Here is a 22,338-nt window from a genome sequence, read left to right as displayed (position 1 = left end):
AAAGGCCCGAGGTGGAACTGAGCACCCTTACAGAGGACAGAGCTGGGAAAACCCCTCTCAGGGATGGCAGGTGGCAGGACAACTTCCTCAGGGCACAGGCTCCCAAGACTGTGGCCTTGGCAGGAGCCCTGACAATTCGAAGGAGCTGGATTCCTTGTGTGGGAGCCTACTTCCTCTCTAGTGCCCTGCGTGACCAAGGGTCTCACTCCTGAAGCACCCTGTGTGTAACCACTGAATGTAGTGGGGTGCTTTTCTGTTGCTACTCCCAGTATTAGTCCTGAGGAGGGTGGGGGACCCCCCTTAGGCAACAGGCTTCTGTAACAGTGGGAAGGGTATGCAGACTATCCGTAGACCTGTCACCAGCACCTACCCAGATAAGGCCCTCACACCAGTGCCCGCCTTCAGTTGGACCTCCAGCTTCCTTAAGTACAAGCAACTTCACACCTGACCCAACAGCAATAAGGCCTTTGTGTGGTGGGTAGACCTGCGGCAGCACCAGATAATTCACTCCAGGGAGAGGCCCTTTCTATGCACCCAGAGAAGGAAATCCTTTTGGAAGAGCTCAGTGCTGCTCCAGCAGCAGGGCACACACTGGCATGAGATGTCCCAATTCTGGTCAGCCTCGTCACACATCAGAAGATCCGAAGTTCCGGCAGTGAGAAGCCCCAGGGAGTGCACTGAGACGTTCAGGCAGTGGTGGAACCTGCTCACACACTGGCGCCCCATACAGAGAGCCAGAGATTGTGTTCCTTTGTGGCAACTGTGGCAAGGCCTTCGTGAGCCACCAGAATAGGCACATGGACAAACAGCCTTCCAAGTGCCATTCAGGCACAGCTCACTCAACTTCATTGAGCATGGTAAGCCCCACGCAGATTTCCAAACCAAGCCCTTTGTCCTTGGATAGGGCCAAGGAATAGATGGGCACAAGATGAGGATGATGTCAGTGGGTGAGGCCCGACCAGCTTATTCTACCGAGGTGAGCAACTGGGGTTAGCATCACTTTTGGGGCTGGAGGCCGTAGCTCTCAAACGGGGCTGCACATACTAGAATCAACTATGGGGCTTTGACACCCAGATACTCGAGCTCCACTCTTGGCAGTGTGGCAAGTAGCTCGCTCACTGGGACATGTCAGAACCCGAGCGTTTCCCACCCCAGCGAGGCAGGGAATGGCCGATTGTTTCTGCGTCCAGACCTCCCAGAAGTATGACTGGGAGCAAGGGCTATCAATCATCGTAACGACCAATCATCCGTATTCTGGGGCTTGGTGGGCGGGACCATGCTCATTCTGGACGCCGTCTCCTTGGCGACGACGTAGAGTCCCGCCTCCTATTGGGTGTAGAGTGCTTCGGTTGCCATGACTACCGGGAGCACGGAGGGCGGAGCGCGAGGGGACTACATTGCCCGGCAGTCCGGGGGAGGGCCCCAGCCCACCCTCAAGGCGGAGCCAACTTCTCAGTGCAGCGGCGGCCCGGAGGAACGAGAAAGGCTCTGCGCGGCGTGCGGGGACCAGGGGACCTGCGGGTCACCCCCAGCGAGTAAGTGGCATTCTACGTGTACCCGAGACCCCAGCCTGCGAGTCAGGGGCCTCCGGGCGCTCAGCGCCGCCGCCACCCGCGTTCCCTCCCCCAGCCGCGCTGTCGGGGGCCGGCGCCGAGGTCTGGCCGCCACTTCCGGTCCGTTCGCTCAGGGTCCGGGCTGGCTACCGCACGTCGGGCCTTCAGTTCCGGGCGGGTCTGCCCGTTCTGGTTCTGGTTCCGGCCCCGGTTCCGGCTTCCACCATCCTGAGTGTGGAGGTGAGTCCCGCGAGGGGAGGCATCAGGCCCAGGACTCATCGTCGCGACTCTCAGAATCAAGCCCATCTCCAGTGGCCGACACCGGCCTTCCCGCCGCCTCTGGCCCTGCCTCCCGGCCTCTGCGCTCGCCGCTCCCTTTCCTTGGCTCCGGACGCGGCAGCTCCTCTTCTTCCTTCGGTCCCAGGTCCAATGTCCCCTCCTCCAAGAAGCCGAAGAAGCCGCCGCCTTCCTCCCCCACGCTCGCGCCGCCCCGTGTTCGATGTTCTTCACGTCATTTTCGTTAATCTTGTTCATTTCTTCTTGCCTGTGCTTCTGTCATTCACTCCCCGTAAGTCCCCTGTTTGGCTCCGCTGTGTCCCCCGACCCTGACACAGTCGATGTCCCGCGAGCGCTGAAGCGGGCCCACGAGGACGAAGGCACCGTGGGAGGGCAGGCACGGAGGGGGGTCGCGCCTGCACTCAGGCCACTGTCCCCCACCGTGTGTCGTGCATTACCTTCCCACTACGCGTACACTGTGACATAGGACAGGCTAGGGTCTGTGTGTCTCGGGGCTGTCAGTGGGGTCAGGTCGGTCTGTGACTCATAGAGGTGGAACCACGGTGGGCTTCGCAGGTCATCTGTGCCCTCCACACCTAAGCTGCCTGTGTTGACCTCCATGAACACCCCCTTAGCAGCCTGAGTGAGCCCTGTCCCAGCTCTGAGGACCTTCATCCTCACTGCTTTCCCACGTGCTATTGCCATGCGGTTCTGCAGGGCTCAGCCTGGGACACAGTAATCTCTCAGCCTCTCTACTTGCCCTAAGGTGCCTGCTCTGTGTCCTATTCCCATCCACCAGCAGCCCTGGGGGTATGTAGAAAGGCGGGGGAAGCCCTGAGGGTGCAGGGCAGAGGGGAGGTAACTGTCAGAACACCGGGGACAGGCCCCTGGGAGTCCTTGCCATGCTCAGTCTCTGATCCCAGGCTGGAGGTCATCCAGGCACAGTGGGTGCTGTGGACGCAGGGCAGGAGAGGCAGAGATGCAGCCGTGGTCTCCAGGATGCATCTGCTGTGTCTGGTGCTGGGAGGCAGGGTTTTGTCGCAGCAGATGGGCAGAGTCACCCATGGGAGTGGGTGTCTGGAGACTGTTCTGGAGATATGACTACCAGGTGCCCCTTGGCTCCAATCTCCTGTGAGTTCAGGGTCCCTCCTGCCACAGGGGCTGCTGCTTCTCACTGGGACCACCCAGTCTTCCCTGACCCTCTGTATAGGCATCTGACTCCGAGACATGACCAAGGGTCAGGAGGTCCCCTTCACAACCCACGCATCCTTTTGAGGGTGCTTACCAGTCTCTGTTAGTTTCCTGCGGCTGCTGGAACAAATTACTACCAACTGGGTGGCTTAAAACCACGAATTCTCTCTCCATTCTGGAGGCCAGAAGCTGCAGTCAAGTCGTCGGTAGGATGACGCTCTGTAGGCTCCGCCATGGACATAACCCTACGTCCTAGCCGCTGATGCTTCCAGGTGCTCCTTGGTTTGTGGCTGCTGTATGCCAGGCTTGGCCTCTTGTCTCTCTGCCTCATGGGACAGCTGTCATTGGGTTTAGAGCCACCCAAATAATTCAGGATGATCTTGTCTCAAGATCCTTCCCTACATCTGCAAGTACACTTTTCCCAAATAGGCTGACAGTCACAGATTCTGGGGCTTAGGGTGTGGTTTTATCTTTGAGGGGTAGGGGCACCTTTTAATCCGCTATAGCCTCCATCAGGGGAACCTTCTCAGTTGTGGGTGGCCTCACGCCCAGGACACCCATCCATGGGTCCACTGGGTCCATGGCGATTGGCCATCCTGGATTGGCCAGGCTGCCCCGAGTGTCTTCTCTCACCCTGATGGTTCCTCGGCCCCCAGATCTTGTGGGGAACAGGAGGTCGTGCCAGATGCTGGCCCGGGGCTCTGCTCTAGCTTCCAGGTATTGTGCAGACCAGGGCATGAGATCGGCAGCCATGACCCTACATACTGGAAGCCCGGGCACCGGAGCATGACAGAACCCAGGTGCCACTGTCCTTCACACCCGGAGCACACAACGTGATGTCCTGTCAGAGGGAGCTGGATCTCATCTGCAGGGCTTCCAGGACGCATGATTGTTAGAAGCCCCGGTCCCTCCCAGGGATGATGGACAGAAACCTGGGCACCTGCCCTTCTGCTGTTCAGCATTCACCGTGGGATCCCTCTTTGTGAGGGGCTGGAGTTTGCCTCGGGGTTACAGTTACACAAAGAGGAAGGGGATGATGGGGTCCCCACATCAGTGCCTGTGGCTGGGGAGCCCCTTCTGGTGTGGGGTCCTCAGATCTCAGTGTGGTGGTGGTGTCCCTGGACTGGGCCCCTTCATAAAGGGGCCTGGGGCTCCCCCAGCAGCTCTGTGTGGGCCCCCTGCAGGGTCAGCCTGGCCTCCTGAAGGCAGACCTCAGAATGTCGCAGAACCGGGGGCCCAGAGGCAGGCTCGGGGTCCAGCGGTGGCTGGAGAGGTGGGCAGGACGGGCCTGTCCTGAACAGCTCTCTGTGGTGGGCAAATGGGCAGCCTGGGTTTGGAGAACAGACTGGGACGTGAATGCCTGCGCCCGTGTCACAGCTTGCCATCTGTGACTCAGTGTCTGCAGTGCCCTGGGGCAGAGGATGCCAGAGGCCCTGCCCTGTGCCCTAGCATGCTGCCTGTCATCCCCAGCAGAGTTTTCTTCTTGAGATGAGTAAATTAAGAGACACCCGGCTGAAGAAGTCCGTGCCCTGGGGGAGGATGCTGTCAGCCCAAGTTTAAGCTTCGGAGATGAAAGGTCTACTTGGTGTGCAGTCCACTTGGCCAAGTTAACGTTTAATTTTACCTGGCAATGCTGAAGACCTTGTTTTTCTCATTACAGAACTATCATCCACACACACACCTGCACCCCACGCAGAGCTCTTCGGGTGGCCAGGGCTCGGGTGACATCCTGGGTGTTGCAGAGTGGGCTCGCCTAGGCTGTTTGAGGACAGGCGTGAGGGCACCCCTAAGGCAGGGACTTTGTGTGCCACGGGTGCATTCGATTTGCATTATTTTAGTTGCAGTTCACATAACATAAATGAGCCATTATAAACTGTACAATTAATTCAGATTGGTTCTTAGTATATTTAGTTTTTAATGTATTCACTACGTGTGCAACCATCACCATTGTCCAACCCCAGAACGTTCCCAGCACCCCAAGATAAAACTCCATACCCATTCAACCATCGCTCCCCATCCTTTGTCCCCTCAGCCCCTGGCGAGCACTAATCTACTCTTTGTCTCTATGGATTTGCCTATTCTAGATTTTTCATATAAATGGAATTATACAATATGTGGTCTTTCTGTGTCTCGCTTCTTTCACTGAGTGTAGTGTTTTCAGAGGTCCAACCATGTGTCGGCCCTCCCTTTCGGTTGCTGGGTGGCGGTCCATTTTAGGGACAGACTGGTGCCGTGAGCTGTTCATCAGTGGATGGACATTAGGGCGGTTTCCACCTTTTGGCTGTTACGAAAAATGCTGCTATGGACGTTCTTGCTCAAACGCCTGTTTTCATTTCTCCTGGGCAGAGTTGACTCCCAGGGGCAGAGTTGCTGTCATGCTCCGCATTCCAGAGAAAGCACTTCCCGTGACCTCCCCCAGGCGTCCCGCGAGGACCCTCAGGAGTCGTGACCCCCGAGCCTGCCCACCAGCCCCGCACGGTTTCCGCTCTGGGTTAGTTTCATGTCCACCTCCTGCCGGCCAGCAGCTGGGGCCCTCAGCTGCTTGCGCCCCAATATGCCCTTGTCACCACTCCTGTTCTCGGGAAGCTGCACAGTCAGCTCTCAGGGTGACAGGCAGACACAGTGAAAGGCTGGGACAGCACCAGCCCACTTCCCACCTGGAGAGAATGTCCTCGGACTCAAGTCCCCAGTGCTCGGAGAAGAGCTGCCTGTCTGTCACATCCTCCTTCAGGCCCAAGTGTCCCTCTCTCAGGGTCCTGTGGACAATCTGGCACCGGGGTGTGACATAGCAGTGCTCACCGTCACCCAGATGTCCTCACGCTGGCCGGGAGAAGTTCCTCACTCCGAGCACCGCCTCCTTGGGTCTTGAGCACCAGCTGGCTAATTTGTCAGGTGGAGAAACCAAGGCACAAAGTGGCTGTTGCCACAGTGAGGAGGGCGTTGGATTTCCGAGAACTAAGTCCCGATCAGTGAGTGCCACCTACGGAGAAGAGAGAGCCAGCAAAGAGCCATGCCCTCCTGGGCCTGGACGCGGCTCCGTGAAGGCTTGGTTCACCCAGACCCCGAGGGACGTTGGGGTGCAGACGGGGCGGCCTTACCTGCCCTGGGTTGAAGGCTGGTCTCCCACAGGCTGCGGGGGGAGAGAAAGGTTGTGCAGTTATCACTCGTGACGGGAGTGAGGGCTGTGTGAGGTCACAACCCCACCTCTCACACTCCTGTGTGGCAGTCACAGCTGAACTGCTTCCGCGGCCCGACCCAATCTCTGGGACATGTCAAGCTCTCTGTATTTTCACCTTTAACCAATCCAGTGTGTGTGATTTCCACTCAGAGCGCCGCTCACTGATGCATTTCTGCCATCGTGATCGCGATGTCCAAGGTCAAGGCGATGCCCCGGAGGTGGTTGGCAGCAGCATCGCGAAAGGAACGGCGTCCAGGCACTCTGAAGCGCCCTCGCTGGGAACGTGCAGAGTCCTGGTTACATGATTCATGATTCTTTTCGTTCCTGGTCAAGTTATTTCAGGGCCCTGCGTGACCCCGGGGAACTGCTTGTTAGGAATTTAAAAAACTGACGGAAAAGTGACAGTGGGTCAAGGGGGAGCTGGAGCAAGCCATTTCACTAAATATTCTCCAGTTTCTGGAATTTTCGATAAAGGGAGATCTGCCTGCCACAGAAAAGGACCACAGAGAAAAAGGAGCACCTGGGCCCTGTGCTCGCTGAGGTGGCGTTTTTCTGTGGTCCCGCGTTCACCTCCCAGAGGCCACAGAGAGGAGATCTACCTTTGTTCTGGACGTGACAAGAATTGAGAGAAAATCTTCATTCTTACCCGCGGGCTCTTTAATAGGTCAGTCCTCTGATTATCAGTGACTGTCACCGATCTGGAATGTGACCCACACACAAGGCCTTGTCTCTTTCCATTTTCCTCCCCACCAGGTGGGTCTTCTCTGTCTGACCCCTCTGTGCATGTTGGCTGCACCTGAGTCACTGTCCCCGGCCTGCGCGGTGCAGCCGTGCCCCGCCGAGCGAGCCGCACCCGGATGGGGTGGTTCCGAGCCGCCTGTGTGTCCTTCGAGATTCCAGGCTAAACATTTATAGTTGCACTTCATCTAAATGCCATCTTGATGTACATAATGTGTTTCTCCTGCAAATCCTATGTAGCACTCAGCAAAAGCCACCGTGGCAGGTAGAATAATACCCTCCCTTCCCTGAAGGGCGTGCATGTCCTCATCCCCAGAACCTGTGACTGCGTCACCTCACACAGCGGAAAGGACTGTGAGGTGCGATGAAGGATCTGATGTGAGTGGTTATTCTGGATTATTCCCAGTGGAATCCCAGTGTCTGCATAAGGAGAGGCAGGAGCCTCAGGGTCCAAGAAGATGTGGCACCAGACGCAGAGCGAGAGACGTTCACTGCCGGCTTGGAAGGTGGAAGGCGGGGCTGTGAGGGGAGGAAAGCAGGGCCCTCTAACGCTGGAAGAGGCAGGTCCTGCCTCGAGAAGCAAGACATGCTGCGGAAACCTTGCTTCAGGGCTGACCTCTGGAACTGGGAGGTGACCGGCTCTCATTGCTTCGAGCCACTAAGGTGGTGGTAGTTCGTTACAGCACCAGTAGGAAGCTAATAGCAGCCACCGTGCGACTAGAAATCACGACAGCAGGCGTCAGGCTCTGGCTGGAATGGGCAGGGTCCGTGCTCAGCTGTTTACATGTGCACTGAGGCCACCAGACCTGAGAGAGCCCCGGGCTCCTGGGTGGCAGTGGGGAGGGGCAGATCCAGCGCCCAGCCCTGCTGCAGGATGAGGCCCAGCTCACACCTCGCAGAAGAGCCGGCTGATGGCAGCGAATGGGGCTGGGCTAGGCCAAGGCAGGGGCCAGGAGGGCATGCCACCAGAAGGCTGGAGGTCAGCAGCAGAGGAGGGATTCTGGCGGGGGAAGTGGCTGACTAATCGGGTTGACCCTGTTGCTTGGGGGAGGAGGCCGCTGAAGTCCCAAGGCAGTGGCGATGGCGGTCCAGCAGCTGGTGAGGAGGAGGGATGATGGTGGGGAGCAGAGAGGCAGGGAAACTGTACCCTGAGGCCTTGGTGGCAGTCTCGGGTGTGGCCAACGCTGAGAGTAGGGGCAGGAGGCTTTTAGGGTTCTCATCTGCTGGTGTCACTTCTCCGTTTCCCTGGGCCAGGGGGAGCCGGGGGCCACCCAGCAGGCAACAGTCCTGGGGTCCTGGTTCTTTGGCCCAGTTCTATCCGTCTCCGCTCCTGGGAAATGCCACCTCCATTTCTCTTCTGCTCTTCCAGATCCTATAGCAGCTCACCGTGGTGGCGGCTGGCTCGGGATGGAGGCTGGAGCCCCGAACTCCCTACGGGGAAGGATTCTCAAGGCGGATCCCCCGGAAACCGACAGGGGCCAGGAGGAGAGGCCCAAGACAGAGCCGAGGCCCCCGGCAGAGGCCCTAGCCCAGAGACGCCCCTCTCAGGAGGGGACCTGCACGGCTGGACAGGGGGTGGCAGGACGGCCCCCCCAGACGGGGACTCCCAGAGCTGGGGCCTCTGTGAGCAGTGCAGCCCAGAAACCCGGCACAGTGCTGGAGCTGGACGCCCCCTGCAGGAGCTGCGCGGCCTCACCCTGTCTCAGGACCCCGACCTGGTCACTCTCCAGAGGCCGCACCCTGCGGAGGGCCCCTATTGGAGCCCAGCGGGTGCCAGGGCCTGCAGCCATAACCGCTGCCAGGCGCGGCATCGCAGAGCACCCCTTGGGGAGGAGCTCCCCCTGGGTGACCACCGTGGGGCCAGGCGTCGCTGTGGCGCTGCCCCCAGCGCGGGGAGGTCCACGCAGACTGTCCGTGGGGCACAGGCGCCCAGCCCTTCCCAAGCCGCCCCGAGCAGAGTGCCCTGGCCGGGCCGCCCGGCGCGGCCCGTGCCCGGAGGAGGGCCCCGCTGGCCCCGCAGGGCCCGGTGCCGGCGGCGGCGGAGGGCCCCCGCGCCTGGCCGGGGCGGGAAGCCCGTCGGGCCCCGCTCGGCGCGTCCCCCGCGCAGCCCGGCCTCGGCTCCCCGCGCCGGGCGCCCCGCAGCGCCGCGGCTGTACGCGTGCGCCGAGTGCGGCCAGGCCTTCGCCATGGCCTCGCACCTCGCGCTGCACCGGCGCGTGCACACGGGCGAGAAGCCGTTCGCGTGCGCGGAGTGCGGCAAGGCCTTCAGCCAGCGCTCCAACCTGCGCCGGCACCAGCGCACGCACAGCAGCGCCAAGCCCTTCGCCTGCCCGCTGTGCGACAAGGCCTTCAAGGGCCGCCAGGGCCTGGAGCAGCACCGGCGCGCGCACACCGGCGAGCGGCCCTTCGGCTGCCCCGAGTGCGGCAAGACCTTCGGCGGCTGCTCCGAGCTGCGCCAGCACGAGCGCCTGCACTCGGGCGAGAAGCCCTACGTCTGCCGCGACTGCGGCAAGGCCTTCGTGCGCAACTGCAACCTCGTGCGCCACCGGCGCACGCACACCGGCGAGCGGCCCTACGCGTGCGCCCAGTGCGGCCGCGCCTTCAGCCACCGCTCCAACCTCAACAAACACCAGAGGCGGCACCGCGCCGCGCCCTGACCCCGGGATGCCTGAGCCGCACGTTGTGAGCGGGGCGACCGTCGCAGGCCCCTCGCGTGGGCTCCGCGTGATTGTAGCACAGGGTCGGCGACGATGGGTGCGTCGGATTGCGGCTGGAGACACTCCCTAGGACAGCAGGCCCAGGGGCGACCTGGGCCCGGCTGAGGACACGTGCGGTTAAGAGGCGGTTCATGGTCCTGAGCGGGGTGCATCCCTCCAGAGACAGGTTCAAGTGGTGGCCGACTGACCAGGATGGCCTTAGGAATGAGTGATGGGCAGTTGACCCAAAAGCTGTTTGACCTGTGTGACACATTATCCAGATGTCACGATAAGAGGCTGTGTCACCCAGATTCCAATCTGAGGTCGTCCCCACATGCAGTGCCCTGGGCGAAGGGAGATCCATCCTTCTTAAGGACCAGCCACAAGGATAGACGCATCTTCCTCAAAAGGCCCGCACCCTATTCCTGGGATAAGGGACAGAGAGAGACTGGCTCTGAGTTGAGGGTAATCCCCAAACACTCGGTGGCCCACTGGACAAAGCAGACTCTCACGGTGGTCAGACAATAAAGCAAGCTCGGCTGGTCTCCTGGTGGGCACATTACCTGTGCTCATTACCCATCTGGTCATGACCCTAGTGCCCGGGTAGGTAACTGGAAGGGACATCAGCAGCAACTGGCAGGTGGGCTCCCCTGCCCCTAGGGTGAGGACCTTTTAGGTAGGAAAGTCCAAGCAGAGGCTCTGGAATGGCCCCCCCTCTGCCCGAATGGCAAAGCAGAATCCACGGCATGTCCCTAGAGGGACTGCAGAGATCAGTGCCATCATCGATGACTCGAAAGATGCAGGGTGGCAATTCCCCCGCATCCCCACTCAACACACCTGTTTGGCCTGTGCAGAAAGCGGGTGGCTCCTGGAGAATGGCAGTGGGTTATCGTAATCTTACCAGGTGCTGACTCCAATTGCCGTGCCAGACAAGTCAACTCAGTTCCTGGCACAAGTGTCACAAAATGTCCAACTTCATCTGAATCCAAGTGTCAACCCCATGCCAAGCCTCAGAGTTTCCCTCCTTTCCAGACAATACCCTAATCCTCACCTACGACACTTCATGGCTCTGTGGATTCAATGTAGGTTGTAATTCTGAAATACGCACAATCAAATCTTGTATTTATGTTTCAGCTGTATTTTCTCATAGGTCTAGAAGCTCTCTGATTTCTCCTTATCTTCAGCTAAAGATTTAGAGCCTTGAACATGTCATTTTCTTTCTATCACCTGTGCAGTGGTCATAAGGTCACCATTGCTGCGCTCAGTTGCCCAGTGCAGTGGCCACTTGCTTTCCGAAGGCACCGGTTTCAGGAAGCACTTAAAGTAACCACAGGTGATAGTTTAATTCAACGGTGTCCTTGCCCACTGTGGGTTACCAGTGCCTGTATTCTGTTGGCTAGGACTTGTGCTCCAGAAGCAAGTGAAACGCAGAGCCCCAACTCTGAGGGTCTGTTTTGTGGGACCCCTCTTGACACCAAGTACCATGTCATTCGGGTCGACCCAGGAAACAGAAATTTCACTAGATACTTCAAACAGGATAAAGGCAGAGCCTTGGTTATACAGGATTTGCAAGGCTTAGAGAGAAAATGAGATGTTGCTGAAACGCAGAGATCAATGCTTTTTCGGGGAGCTGCTGCCACCCACAGGGCTGGGGGGACCCAAGGGAACAGGTAATAACACCAGAAACCTGGGGCCAATGGGGAGGGGAGGCGAGGCTGGCATTGGGAAAGAAACAGGCTTCCTGCTCGGGCTGCTGGCCTCGGCTCTGCAGACCTCTGAGCTGACCGTTCCCCTGCCCACCGGGGCGCCCCACAGCCCACGGTTGGAGGTTTAGCAGGCATTCGGTCTCTGCTCTGCTCCTCCAGCCTGGCCACCGGTCCTCATCTGGATGCCTCAGGCCTTGGCACTCAGTGGTCCCTTCTGCAAGGAATGCCCGAGACCTCCCAAGCCCCGCCTGCAACATGCAGCCTTCTTCTAGGCACTGGCTCAGAGCAGGGGTGGCGAGCATGCAGCAGGTGCTTGGCAAACATGGAAAGGGAAGCAGACATCACTGGGAGTCGCCCCAGCCCCAAAAGCCCTGCGATGCCTACTGGGCCCCGCGTGACTGGTCTTCATGCCAGCTCCGTGCTCTCCACCACCCCCAGCCCCTGCCCCATACCTTCCCCAGCCCTACCGTCCTGGCCATCTGACCGCTTGTCCTGCCTCAGCCTTTGCACTGGCTGCTCCCTCTGCCCAGATGCTGCTGCCCAGGTACCCACAGGGCTCAAACCTCCTGGTCCCGTTCAGCATTCTGCACCCCCAGAAGCTTTCCCTGACCCTCCAGTGCTGCATGGCCCCTCTGTCCATATGCCCCGGGGACTTATGTTCCTCCCAGTGCTGACCCTGTGCCTTCTCCATATCCCCGACCAGCCTGGGCTCCGTATGGGCAGGGCCTGGGCCAACACTGTCCGACCGTCTTCTCTACTCAATAAAAATTTATGGACGAGGAAGGCAGGTCAGGTGGGAGGTGAATGCTGGGAGGTTCCCGTGGGCCCTCAACCTGGCAGGAAAGCTGGAGCCTGGACACCCAGGGTGGAGACCAGACCCCGAGGGATGAGATGAAAGGACATCCTCGGACGTCCAGTGTGAGGAGACCGTGTTCTTGCCCCTGCTGTTCTGTCCCATCGGGCTGTGCCTTGAGAGGGGGGAGAGGCCAGGGGTGTGGGGAGGCCTGGTGTCCACAGGCCGCTCAGAGAGCTGTCCACAACCCGAGTGCTGGTCCAGGGAGGGGCCAGAAGCACAGGTCTGAATGAGCATCTTGCGTACAGATTCAGCCACAACCGCCGCGGGTCAGTCACGCAGTGCAGTTAACCAGCCATGGGGCAGAGCCAGGCCGTGCCTCCAGGGAGCCAGGTAGACGCCGGCGAGTCCCATCTGGCGGTCACACGCAACGTGCGGTATAATGAAGAGGGGCCAGTTGGGCTTCCAGGACGGCACGGGCCCTGCCCATGTGACCTCAGCCACCCCTCAGCCGGCAGGGCTCAGTGTCCCCTTGAACAAAAGGATCCCAGCGATGTTCAGCTGTTGGAGGTGATAAGAGGAAGGCTCCCCTCTGGCTCCATTTCCTTTCCCTCTAACACGCGTGGTGGTAACGCCACCTACCGACCGAGGCCGCAACTGCAGAACGCTGCGACCACCACCAGAGTGGGTGCCTCGGAATTGTTACGATTTATTTTTATTTTACTCATTATTTATTATTTTATCATTATTAATTATGATAATAAGCAATCCATTAATTTAAATATTCACTTATTATTTAACATATTCATTACTTAACATAGCCATTATATTATTTGTTTTTAACATTCGGAATTTTATTTATTCATTTGTTGTCATTTATTATATTATTTATTTTGTTACTTAGTGGTATTATTTGTAGTATAATTCATTTTATTTAATTCTTTCAATTTAGCGATTTCATTACTTACTAGTAATTTTATTATTCCATTCTATTATGTATATTATTTTTCATATTTAAGTTTGTTAGTATTTATTATATTATTTGTTTTATTTATTTTATTTTTAAATTGTATTTTTTCATTTAATTCATTTTATTATTTGTTGATTTCATTATTTTTTGCCGTTTTTAATATGTTAATTAAAAAATCATCATGTCTATTCTTTATCGTTTAGTTAATTAATTATGTATACTTATTGATTATCCTTATTGCTGAGGTTTCTGAGGCCGTAGGCGTTTGCCCTTTGTCCCCACCCTGTGCAGGCCTCCCGCCTTCCAGGAAGGACAAACAGCAGTAAGAGGTCACTGTCCTGCGCCACCCCTGCCTCCCTCACTTGGGCCTTTATTACCCAGACAGTCATCGGGCTGGAGCGAGGCTGACCATGTCTGTGCTGGTGGCCTTCCTGCTGCTCTGGGGTGAGGCTTCCCGGGCCTGAGTCCCCTGGGGCAGGATGGCGGGAAGGTAAGGAATGGGGGCCTCACAGTCACATCTCCACAGGTCTCTCCCTAAGCCCAGCACCAGAAGCGGCCATAGGTGAGTCTGCCCGGGCCTGGGATGGTGGGCACATGGGGGACCTGGGGTGGTGGGTGCCCCTGTCCTGGTACCCAGCTCTAACCCCTGTCCCCACGCAGCAATGGAGACCCGGCCCAACCTATGGGCAGAGGCCGAATCGCTGCTTGAACCTTGGGCGAACGTGACGCTGATGTGCCAGGCCCGCCTAGAGACCCTGGATTTCCAACTGTTCAAGAATGGGGTGTGCCAGGAACATGTGCACCTTGATTTAGTCACCACGGAGCACCGGTTCCCGCTAGGAGCGGTGACGGGTGACACCCGGGGCCTCTACCGCTGCCGCTCTGGCATGGACGAGAGGTGGACGGAGCTAAGCAACCTGCTGGAGGTGAACGGGGCAGGTGAGCAGGGGCTTCTGTGGGCCTCCCCTCCTCCACTCTCCTGTCCTCTTCCCACATCCCCCCGTCCGTCCCTGCGCCAAGGTGACCTTGCGCACGTCACCTGACATCTCTGAGCCTCCACCAGTAAAACGAGGGTGATGTCTGCACTGACCACAAAAGGGTGCGAGGAATAAGTGACTGAACGCCCACGAAGTGCTTAGGGCAGGCCTGGCGCATGGTGGGGCCCTTACCGCCTCGTCTTCTGTTTTATGTCCATGTCCATCTCTCTCATTTTCACGAGTGTGGTGGTCCAGGTCCCGCTGGGCCGCCACATCTCCCAAGTCATGCGGACCCACTATCGACCCTGCCTCACCCGCAGAGTCCCCGCCCCCACCCCTGCTCTCTAGCGAGCCTGTGTCCTGGATCACCCCGGGCCTGACCACCATCCTCGTGTGCCGCGGGGGATTTCGTGGTGTGACCTTCCTGCTAAGGCGGGAAGGAGATGACCAGTTTCTGGAGGTGGCTGAGGCCCCTGAGGACGTGCAGGCCACCTTTCCTGTCCAACGGGCTGGCAACTACAGCTGCAGCTACCGGACTCACGCAGCGGGCGCGCCCTCTGAGCCCAGTGCCCCTGTGGTCATCGAGGAGCTGGGTGAGTGCTTGGACCATGCGGAGGGCTTCCTGGGGGAGGTTTCTGGAGGACAGAGCTGCCTTTACCTTGATCCCTAGCCCCGCTTACCGCTGCCAGGCCTGGGTCTGGGAAACAGTTGTCTGTGGGCCTGAGCGCCAACCTGCTGTGCCCTTTGGCGGCCTGCCGAAGAGCGTTCCCGGAGGGCGGCGATCTGGAGGCTGGGCCATCTCGGGGAAAGGGGTGTCAGCTGCCTCAGCCACCCTGCCTGCCTCATAGCCGCGCCGCCACCGCCCACGCTGAGTGTTGACGGAGAGTCGGCCCAAGTCTTCCTCCCCGGCGCGGATATCACCCTGGTGTGCGTGGCGCCCCTGAGCGGCGTGGAATTCCAGCTGCGGCGCGGCGAGGAGGTGCTGCTGGTACCCAGGGCCAGCACCAGCCCCGACCGCATCTTCTTCCAACTGAAAGCGGTGGCCTCCAAGGACGGCGGCCTCTACACCTGCCGCTACCGCTTGGGAAACGAGCGCACGGCTTGGCCCTGGTCTGCGGACAGCGAGCCCGCCGAGCTGCTGCTGAGCGACGGTGAGCCTGGCGCCTCGCCCCTGGGGAGGGGGAGATACCAGGGAACGTTCCGGGACTGCGGGGCTCTGGGTCAGGTCCCAGTCCGGGCGCATGCGCCCGGCCTCAGTTTCCCGGTTCGAGAACGGAACAATGAGTTCGGCAATCTTGAGGCCCACCGAGAATAATGGGGTCCGCACTCCGGTCTGGCATAGGCCATGCGGAGCCAGGTGCCCGGGTATCCCCCAGCGCCCGGCGCAGGTGGGCGCGGAGGCCTGGCTGTAGGGGTCGGCCGGACCGGGGCTGCAAGACCTGCCCAGGACACAGCCAGAGACTATCCAGAGAGGGGATCCCGGCCGGCGCGGAGCCCCCGGGCTCGATGAGGGCGCGGAGCCCCCCGCCCTCGTCTGTTCTTACGGACAAAGGAATTAACAAGAAACAGTGGAGAAGACCCAAGGCCCGGGACGAGACGCGGCTTTCGGCCGGGGGTGGGCCCGGCGGGCGTCCCAGAGCGGGCCGGGCGAACTGTTCCGGGCCGAAGGCTTGGCCCCGGCCAAGATCGCGCGTGCGGCCCAAGCCTCGCCCGGCGCCCGGGTCACCCGCATCCCCCCGCCCGCCCGCAGAGACGCTGCCGGCGCCCGAGCTCTCGGCGGAGCCTGCGACCCTGCGCCCCGCGCCCGGCGCGCTCGTGCAGCTGCGTTGCCGCGCGCCCCGGGCCGGCCTGCGCTTCGCCCTGGTGCGCGAGGACGCGGGGAGGCGCCGGGTGCACAGCCTCCAGAGCCCCGCGGGCGCCGAGGCCCGCTTCGAGCTGCGCGACGTCTCGCTGCTGGACTCGGCCAACTACAGCTGCGTCTACGCGGACACCGCGCCGCCCTTCGAGGGCTCGGCGCCCAGCGCGCGCGTGGAGCTGCGCGTGGACGGTGAGTGGGCGCGCGCGACCCCCCCGAACCTCCTCCCGCCCGGCGCGGTGAGCTGCCCGCCTCCCTTGGTGCCCCAGGGACGCACTGTGGCCTCCGTCCCGCCCGCGTGCTCGACCCTTTACGGGACCGTGGGCTTGGCGGTCGGAGGGGCTGGGGACGCCTGGCATTCGACTCATGTCCCTGGGTCGTGAGCGCGTAGGAGGCCTGTAGCGCCGTTCAGATCCCTGAGGTCTTTGCACCCGCTCGTGCCTCAGTTTCCCCCATGTCGTCAGATTCTGACCCTCCCCGCATGCCTGGGCCCCCGTCCCCAGGGGCGGAGGGTTCATGTGTAGTCTCCGTCCTGTCCTCCCTGGGGTCTGTTTGTTGCTCTGATTTCTTAATCAAGGTCCCCAGAGGGCAGAGGCCATGGTGCACAGGTCCCGCCTCCAGACCTTTGGGCCCTGTGCTTCGCTCCGCAGGGAACACCGTTCCCCTCGGGCATTTCTTCTTTCCCCTCGCCTATCCTGGGGCCTTGAGTGCCACAGGCTGGAGACCCCACGAAGCCTCAGAGCAGGCGCGGGGGCCTTGCAAGGTCCTGGGGAAGGGGACAACACGGGGACACAGAGGGTTACAGTGCGGTGAGTGCGAGGTGAGGGCCGTCGTCTCACTCAGGGCCAGGAAAGGGGAGGCAGGAGTGGAGGCCAGAGGCCAGTAGGCCTGGGTTTCAGTGGCGGCGGCTGCTGCCCGAGGCGGGGGCCTCACTTGCCTGACTTCCTGCCACCCCCACCTCCAGGGCCGCTCCCCAGGCCACAGCTCTTGCCCCTGTGGAGGGGAGCAGTGAGTCCGGGCCACGATGCCGTCCTGCGCTGTGAGGGCCACGTGCCCCAGGTCACCTTTGAGCTGCTGCGGGCGGGCGAAACGGTGGCGACAGTGCACGGGGCGGACCACTCGTCAGCGGACCTGGTGTTGACCTACGTGGGGCCCCAGCACGCTGGCAACTACAGTTGCCGCTACCGCTCCTGGTGGCCCACGCCCTTCCTGTCTCAGCTCAGCAACCCGGTGGAGCTGCAGGTGGCAGGTGACGTTCCCCTCCGTTCTGAGGGCTGGTTCCTCCCCGGTCTTTGCCAGGGCTGTGCCCTCCGCCGGCAGTGCCCTTCCTTGCACCTGTCCCCAGCACATCTGTTAATGTCTCTGCCGGGGTGTGTGGGGAATTTCAGGCAGGGAAACAACACGTGCAAAGGCCCTGAGGCAGAGTGGCTGGGGCAGGTGGAGCGCCGGAGGGAGGCCTGGGCCCGGCGGTCTTGCCTGGTAGCTGCCTGAGCTGCTCCTTTCCCGTGGGGCCTCAGTGAGGGCTGCCCCGATGCGCACAGGGCGCCACCCTCCCCTGCCATTTCTCTTTTGTCAAATTTGTCTAGGAAGCTGATCCGGCTCCTGAGGGTGTCCTGGGGAAGTACTCTGTTTGGCTCTGATCCTTCCTGCTGCAGCTGGAGGCTGGACTCCCCGTAGGAGGCTATCCCTAATTCCTCCTAAGAATCAATAAATGTGATGAGAGACTTTAAAATGTGTTTTGCTGATGGCAGCCCTGCTGCAGTGGCTGGATGCCCAGGGCTGTGGGAAGCGGGCTGAGATCCTGTGTGCCGAAGTGGGACAGGCTCTGGGCCGGGTCCTGCGGGTGGAGGGCTGAGCATGGGCTCCTTTTCTGCCTCCTTCCATCAAGTGGCCTCCTACTCCCCAGGCACCTCTACTGGGCCCCAGCAGGCGTGAGTAGGTAGCTTGAGGCTGCAGACTCACCCACCCCACCTCGGTCCCCACCCTGGGAGGCAGTTCAGAGAGGCTGCATTTTGTAATGTCTTCCCAGGTCTGAGTGGCCACCAGGTGGTGCTGGTCTTTATCCAGCCAAAGGCCGGGTCTCCACCAGAGCCTGAGGCTGTGGGATGGGTGGGACTCCTCTCTGTTCTTCCCTGCTGTCCCTTGGATCTGCACCCCTATCCCCACTTGCCACCCTCCTGCACCACTGCCCAGCCCCCGGCTGGAACTGGCCCTGCAGGTACTGTCTTTATCAAGGAATGTGCCTATTGCATCTGTGTGCTCTGACATATTCCAGTATTCTATTAATGCCTGCAGGGTGTGTAGTGATGTCACTTCTCAACTGACCTGATGTGTCCCTTCTACCTGACCCCTTCTCCCTTTCTATGTAAAAAAAAAAATTTACTTGGAAGTATAAAGAAAGGAATGATAATGACACAAGTAGAGAACCACAAAATAGAAAAGAGAAAAAAATGAACAAGGCCAAAAAAAGATGAATAAAATATTTTTTGAAAAGATGAATAAAATTGATAAACCCCTAGCAGTGTGTCCTCCTCTCACCGATCGGGAAGCGGAGCGCCAGGCGAGGGGAGGTCTCGAGGACTGGGTACCAGATCACATAAGCGGATCAGAGGGGCTGAGAAACTAGGAGAAGATCGCACGGTTAGTAGCGGCCAAGCTGAGACTGCGGCTCCAGAATCTCCTGTCATACAAGTGGGGAAACAGGGGCACAGAGCGGTTAAAGCAAAGATGGTGAAGTGCGTGACAGGCAGGTGGGGATCTGAACCCCCGCAGCCAGGCTTGAATCTGTGTCTGCAAAAAGACACTTTTTAAATAGAGGCACAAGCGCTCAGCTCAGTGAGTTCTGAGCAGTGCACACACACCTGTGTGGCCACCCTCTCGATCAAGCTCTAGAAGAACTTTCTGGGGATGGAAACGTTCTCGAGCTGTGCTGTCTGATTCGGCAGCCATCAACCCCGTGCGGCTCCTGAGCAGCAGAAATGCAGGTGGCGTGACAAAGAAATTGGATTTGTAATGTCATTCAAATTTAACTAACTCGTATTTCAACATCTGCAGGTGGCGCGAAGCTACCGTATCGGACAGCTCAGGGCTGGGACTCATCAGCACCACGGACAGCTCCCTCTGGGGCGGGGCCCTCCCTGGCGCCGAAGTGATTACGACTGGGATTGCTGACCGCACACGCAGTTCAGAATTTCATCAGGGGAAAAAAAAAAAAAGTGTGAATGTGTTCTTGTTAGATAAGTACCTACATGACGTCCTTGGTTTTGCCTCTTGACCGACAAAGTTGGAAACATTTGCTATCTGATCTTTTACAGGGAGAATTTGCAGACCCTGCTATGCCGGCCTACGCAGCGATGTAGGGTTTGAGGGGAGCGATGGCCTCAGTTCAGGGTTTAAAGACGCTCCAGTGCTATGCGGAGAACAATGGAGGGAGAAAGGGGAGGTAGGAGACTGGTGAGGAGGTGGCGGCCTGGACTAGGCTGGGCAGTAAAGTGAAAGCGGCGGGAGCAGGGCATGTTTTGAGGCAGATCTGGTTTCTGAAAATGTCCGGCTCTGTGACCACTACCCCACTATCCGCTTCACCTGTCTCCTTGGGCTCCATCGCTTACCGCTCTGTTTTATCTCCTGGCTGCTCGCCTTAGCATCTATAGGAGGTGGGACCTGTGGTCTTAGTCCCAGGCAGAGGTCAGATTGCAGGTGACTGCTGCAGGGGTGGATTCCTATTCCCAGAGCCACTGCCTCTCCCTGTCTACTCCCACACAGTGGTGGGACTCTGGGCTCCTGGCTTTGACCTTGGTGCCGGGGCTGGGATTTTGGAAAATGAAGTCCTGCTGGGTGCCACAGGCATCATGGATGGGGTGTGGCTGCAGCCATACTCCTGGACTCCTCTGAGACAGACCAACTGCCTCCCTCCCCCAAGTCGAAAACACAAATCCACACAAAAACCTGTGCATCAATGTTCTCAGCAACATCACTTAGGTGAACTGCGATCTAGCCAGACAACGGGATATTATTCAGCTATGAAAACGAATGAAGTACTGACACGTGCCACAACGTGGATGGACTTTGAAGACATTAAGCTCAGTTAAAATACCCTGACACAAAATCACATACTCTATGATCTCATTGATATTAAACGTCCAAAATAGACAGAAAGTAGGGTTGCCAGGGACTGGGGAAGATGGAATGGGGAGTTCTGGATAAGAGCTGTGGGTCACAGGCACACATCTGAGGTCACATCTGCATACACGGCGTGTCACAGACAGAACACCTCCTCTCCAGTCACGCGTACACGGTCACACACCGGCCACATGCACACAACTGGGGTTTCATCCGCACACAGGGGTCGTGTCCCACCTGCAGAACAAACTGCCTCTCAGGCACGCGCTGCCTCCCCCAAAGCCCCCACACACCTGAGGTCTCACCTGCATGCACAGTTCGCTCCCCCCACCCCCAGCAAGCGTCGGCGCGCACGGTCCCTCCTCTCTCCTCGCCCCACGGCCTGGCTGTCCCGGGTCCGCGCTCCCCTTCCACCGCCTCACCCCCACTCGGTCACGCCCACCGCGCACACACGCGGGCCTCCCTGTCCCTCACACTCACACTGGCCGCCCCACCGGGACCGCGGACACCCGCCTCCTCGCAGAGCAACCCGGTTCCGCCGCTCACGACCCCCGCCTTCTAGCGCGAAACGGCCAAAGGCCCTTCCGCCAAGTTGCCAGCGATCCGCCCAGGACTTCACCTCCCAGAGGGCCCTGCGCGCTGTGTGCCTGGAACCGGCGGGGCACGAGGTGAACGGCCTTCTGGGAAATGGAGTCTAGGGGGAAGTGATGCTGGGAAGGGAGCGTGGGAACCTGCGGGTTGCTCTGTGCGGGCGATGAGTCTAACCGAAAGTGTTTATTGTCACGCAGTTTATGTTATGTTTAAAATATACAGCGTTTTTATCTTTTTCTCTTTCTCTTCGCACAATATGTGTACACACACATAAAATAGACATAGAGTTTGGGGAATTTACCCCCCAGACACTGGAGATCCTGTGAATCCTTCAGCAAATGTCCCCTAAGAACAAGCTACTCCTAAGAGTAACTGGTTAGTTTGTACTCTTGCACCCACCCCAGAAACGACGCTGAAACCACACGTTTACTTGCACCACAGTCCATATGCTAATTTATCCCAATAACGTCCTCCAGTTGGCTTTAATCTAGAACGGATTTTCGGCCTTAAAATAATAATCTTGACATTTTTTATGTATCCAAGCCAGTTTTCCGAACTGTCTTCCAATTTAGATGTCTGATTGTTCCCATCGTGTTTTCCTCCACTGCACCAGAACGTTTCTCCTTTTCATTAAACGATTTTTGATTGTTACGTGGCTACACAGTTTTCCATTGTGTGAATTTACCATAATTTATCCTCTCCTTTGGGTTCTGCATCCAATTCCAATGTGTGTGTGTGTGTGTGGGCGGAGGGGGGCGGGTCTTCCTTCACATCAACAAGCAACGTTTTCTGCCACTATCTATCTGGATAGCATCAGACGACTGCTTTGTCCACCCTTCCGACACTGGATTTAAGTCCAGTCCTTGTACTTCTGACAGACTGGCTATAAACCGGAAGTTCCAGCAACTCCCTCACTGGGTAAGATTCATTTGCTGGAGCAGCTCACAGATCTCAGGCAATCCGTTTACTCACTGGATCACTGGTTTATTATAACAGGTTATATAATGCCCCCCAATCCGTAGTTCTGTTTTTTGTAGTTTGTTATTGACGGTCAACTTCGGTTTAAAAATATTAACTGGAAAATTCCAGCAACAACAATTGAAAAGTTTTAAGTTGAGTCCTCTTCTGAGTAGTGTGATAAAATATTGCTCCATCCCACCCACGATGTAAGTCATCCCTTTGTCCATCGCGTCCATCTCATTTCATCTCATCGTGTAGGCGTGTATGTATTATCTCACATCACCACAAGAAAGGTGAACATATTCTGAGACCACATTCACATCACTTTTATTATATTGTTATAATTGTTGTATTTTATTAGTTATTATTAATCTTTTGTCGTGCCTAATTTATAAATTAAACTTTATCAGGGGTATGTATGTATAAGAAGAAACATAGAATATATAGGGTTTGGTACTGTCCGTGGTTTCAGGTACCCACTGGGGGTCTTGGAACGTATCTCCCGTGAGGAAGAGGTGAAAATTGTTTACTTGGAGAAGGTCAGATGGAAGAGATTCATAGGGCGGGGGATGGAGAAAGGGCGTGGAGCTTCCACACTCTCTCCAAACGGGTCGCTGTCTAGCAGAACCAACCCAGCTCTCCGAAACCCTGACCTTTAGGGTTTTATGGAGGCTTTATTACACAGGCGGGACTGATCGAATCCTTGGCCATTGGTGACTGACTCGTCCTGCAGCC

The 22,338-nt window shown here is 58.1% G+C and overlaps 2 protein-coding genes across 2 annotated transcripts; both read left to right on the top strand.

The window, feature by feature from the left end:
- Nucleotides 1-1,354: 1,354 nt before the first annotated feature.
- On the top strand, nucleotides 1,355-10,758 carry ZNF837 (zinc finger protein 837). The gene is made up of 4 exons (XM_039868792.1): nucleotides 1,355-1,535; nucleotides 1,630-1,793; nucleotides 4,205-4,293; nucleotides 8,306-10,758. The coding sequence occupies exons 1-4, from the start codon at nucleotides 1,355-1,357 to the stop codon at nucleotides 9,591-9,593; spliced, it is 1,722 nt and encodes a 573-aa protein (XP_039724726.1). The 3' UTR covers nucleotides 9,594-10,758.
- A 2,701-nt stretch (nucleotides 10,759-13,459) lies between these two features.
- On the top strand, nucleotides 13,460-17,665 carry A1BG (alpha-1-B glycoprotein). The gene is made up of 8 exons (XM_039868769.1): nucleotides 13,460-13,545; nucleotides 13,628-13,663; nucleotides 13,762-14,040; nucleotides 14,399-14,671; nucleotides 14,927-15,229; nucleotides 15,829-16,125; nucleotides 16,898-17,182; nucleotides 17,520-17,665. The coding sequence occupies exons 1-8, from the start codon at nucleotides 13,512-13,514 to the stop codon at nucleotides 17,525-17,527; spliced, it is 1,515 nt and encodes a 504-aa protein (XP_039724703.1). The 5' UTR covers nucleotides 13,460-13,511; the 3' UTR covers nucleotides 17,528-17,665.
- Nucleotides 17,666-22,338: the final 4,673 nt, after the last annotated feature.

The sequence above is a fragment of the Pteropus medius genome, unplaced genomic scaffold (assembly GCF_902729225.1).
Source record: "Pteropus medius unplaced genomic scaffold, Ma_sr-lr_union100, whole genome shotgun sequence".
Taxonomy (NCBI): domain Eukaryota; kingdom Metazoa; phylum Chordata; class Mammalia; order Chiroptera; family Pteropodidae; genus Pteropus; species Pteropus medius.
The sequence above is the reverse complement of the archived record's forward strand: the minus strand, read 5'-3'. Positions and strand labels throughout refer to the sequence as shown.

Bases quoted from the DNA above. Each gene is read 5' to 3' on its own strand.
- ZNF837 (XM_039868792.1), top strand. From the start codon at position 1,355: ATGACTACCGGGAGCACGGAGGGCGGAGCGCGAGGGGACTACATTGCC. The intron at 1,536-1,629 runs GTAAGTGGCATT...TCCCTCCCCCAG, and splicing joins CTGCGGGTCACCCCCAGCGA to CCGCGCTGTCGGGGGCCGGC. The intron at 4,294-8,305 runs GTGGGCAGGACG...CTGCTCTTCCAG, and splicing joins GTCCAGCGGTGGCTGGAGAG to ATCCTATAGCAGCTCACCGT.
- A1BG (XM_039868769.1), top strand. From the start codon at position 13,512: ATGTCTGTGCTGGTGGCCTTCCTGCTGCTCTGGG. The intron at 13,546-13,627 runs GTGAGGCTTCCC...ACATCTCCACAG, and splicing joins GGCCTTCCTGCTGCTCTGGG to GTCTCTCCCTAAGCCCAGCA. The intron at 13,664-13,761 runs GTGAGTCTGCCC...GTCCCCACGCAG, and splicing joins AGCACCAGAAGCGGCCATAG to CAATGGAGACCCGGCCCAAC.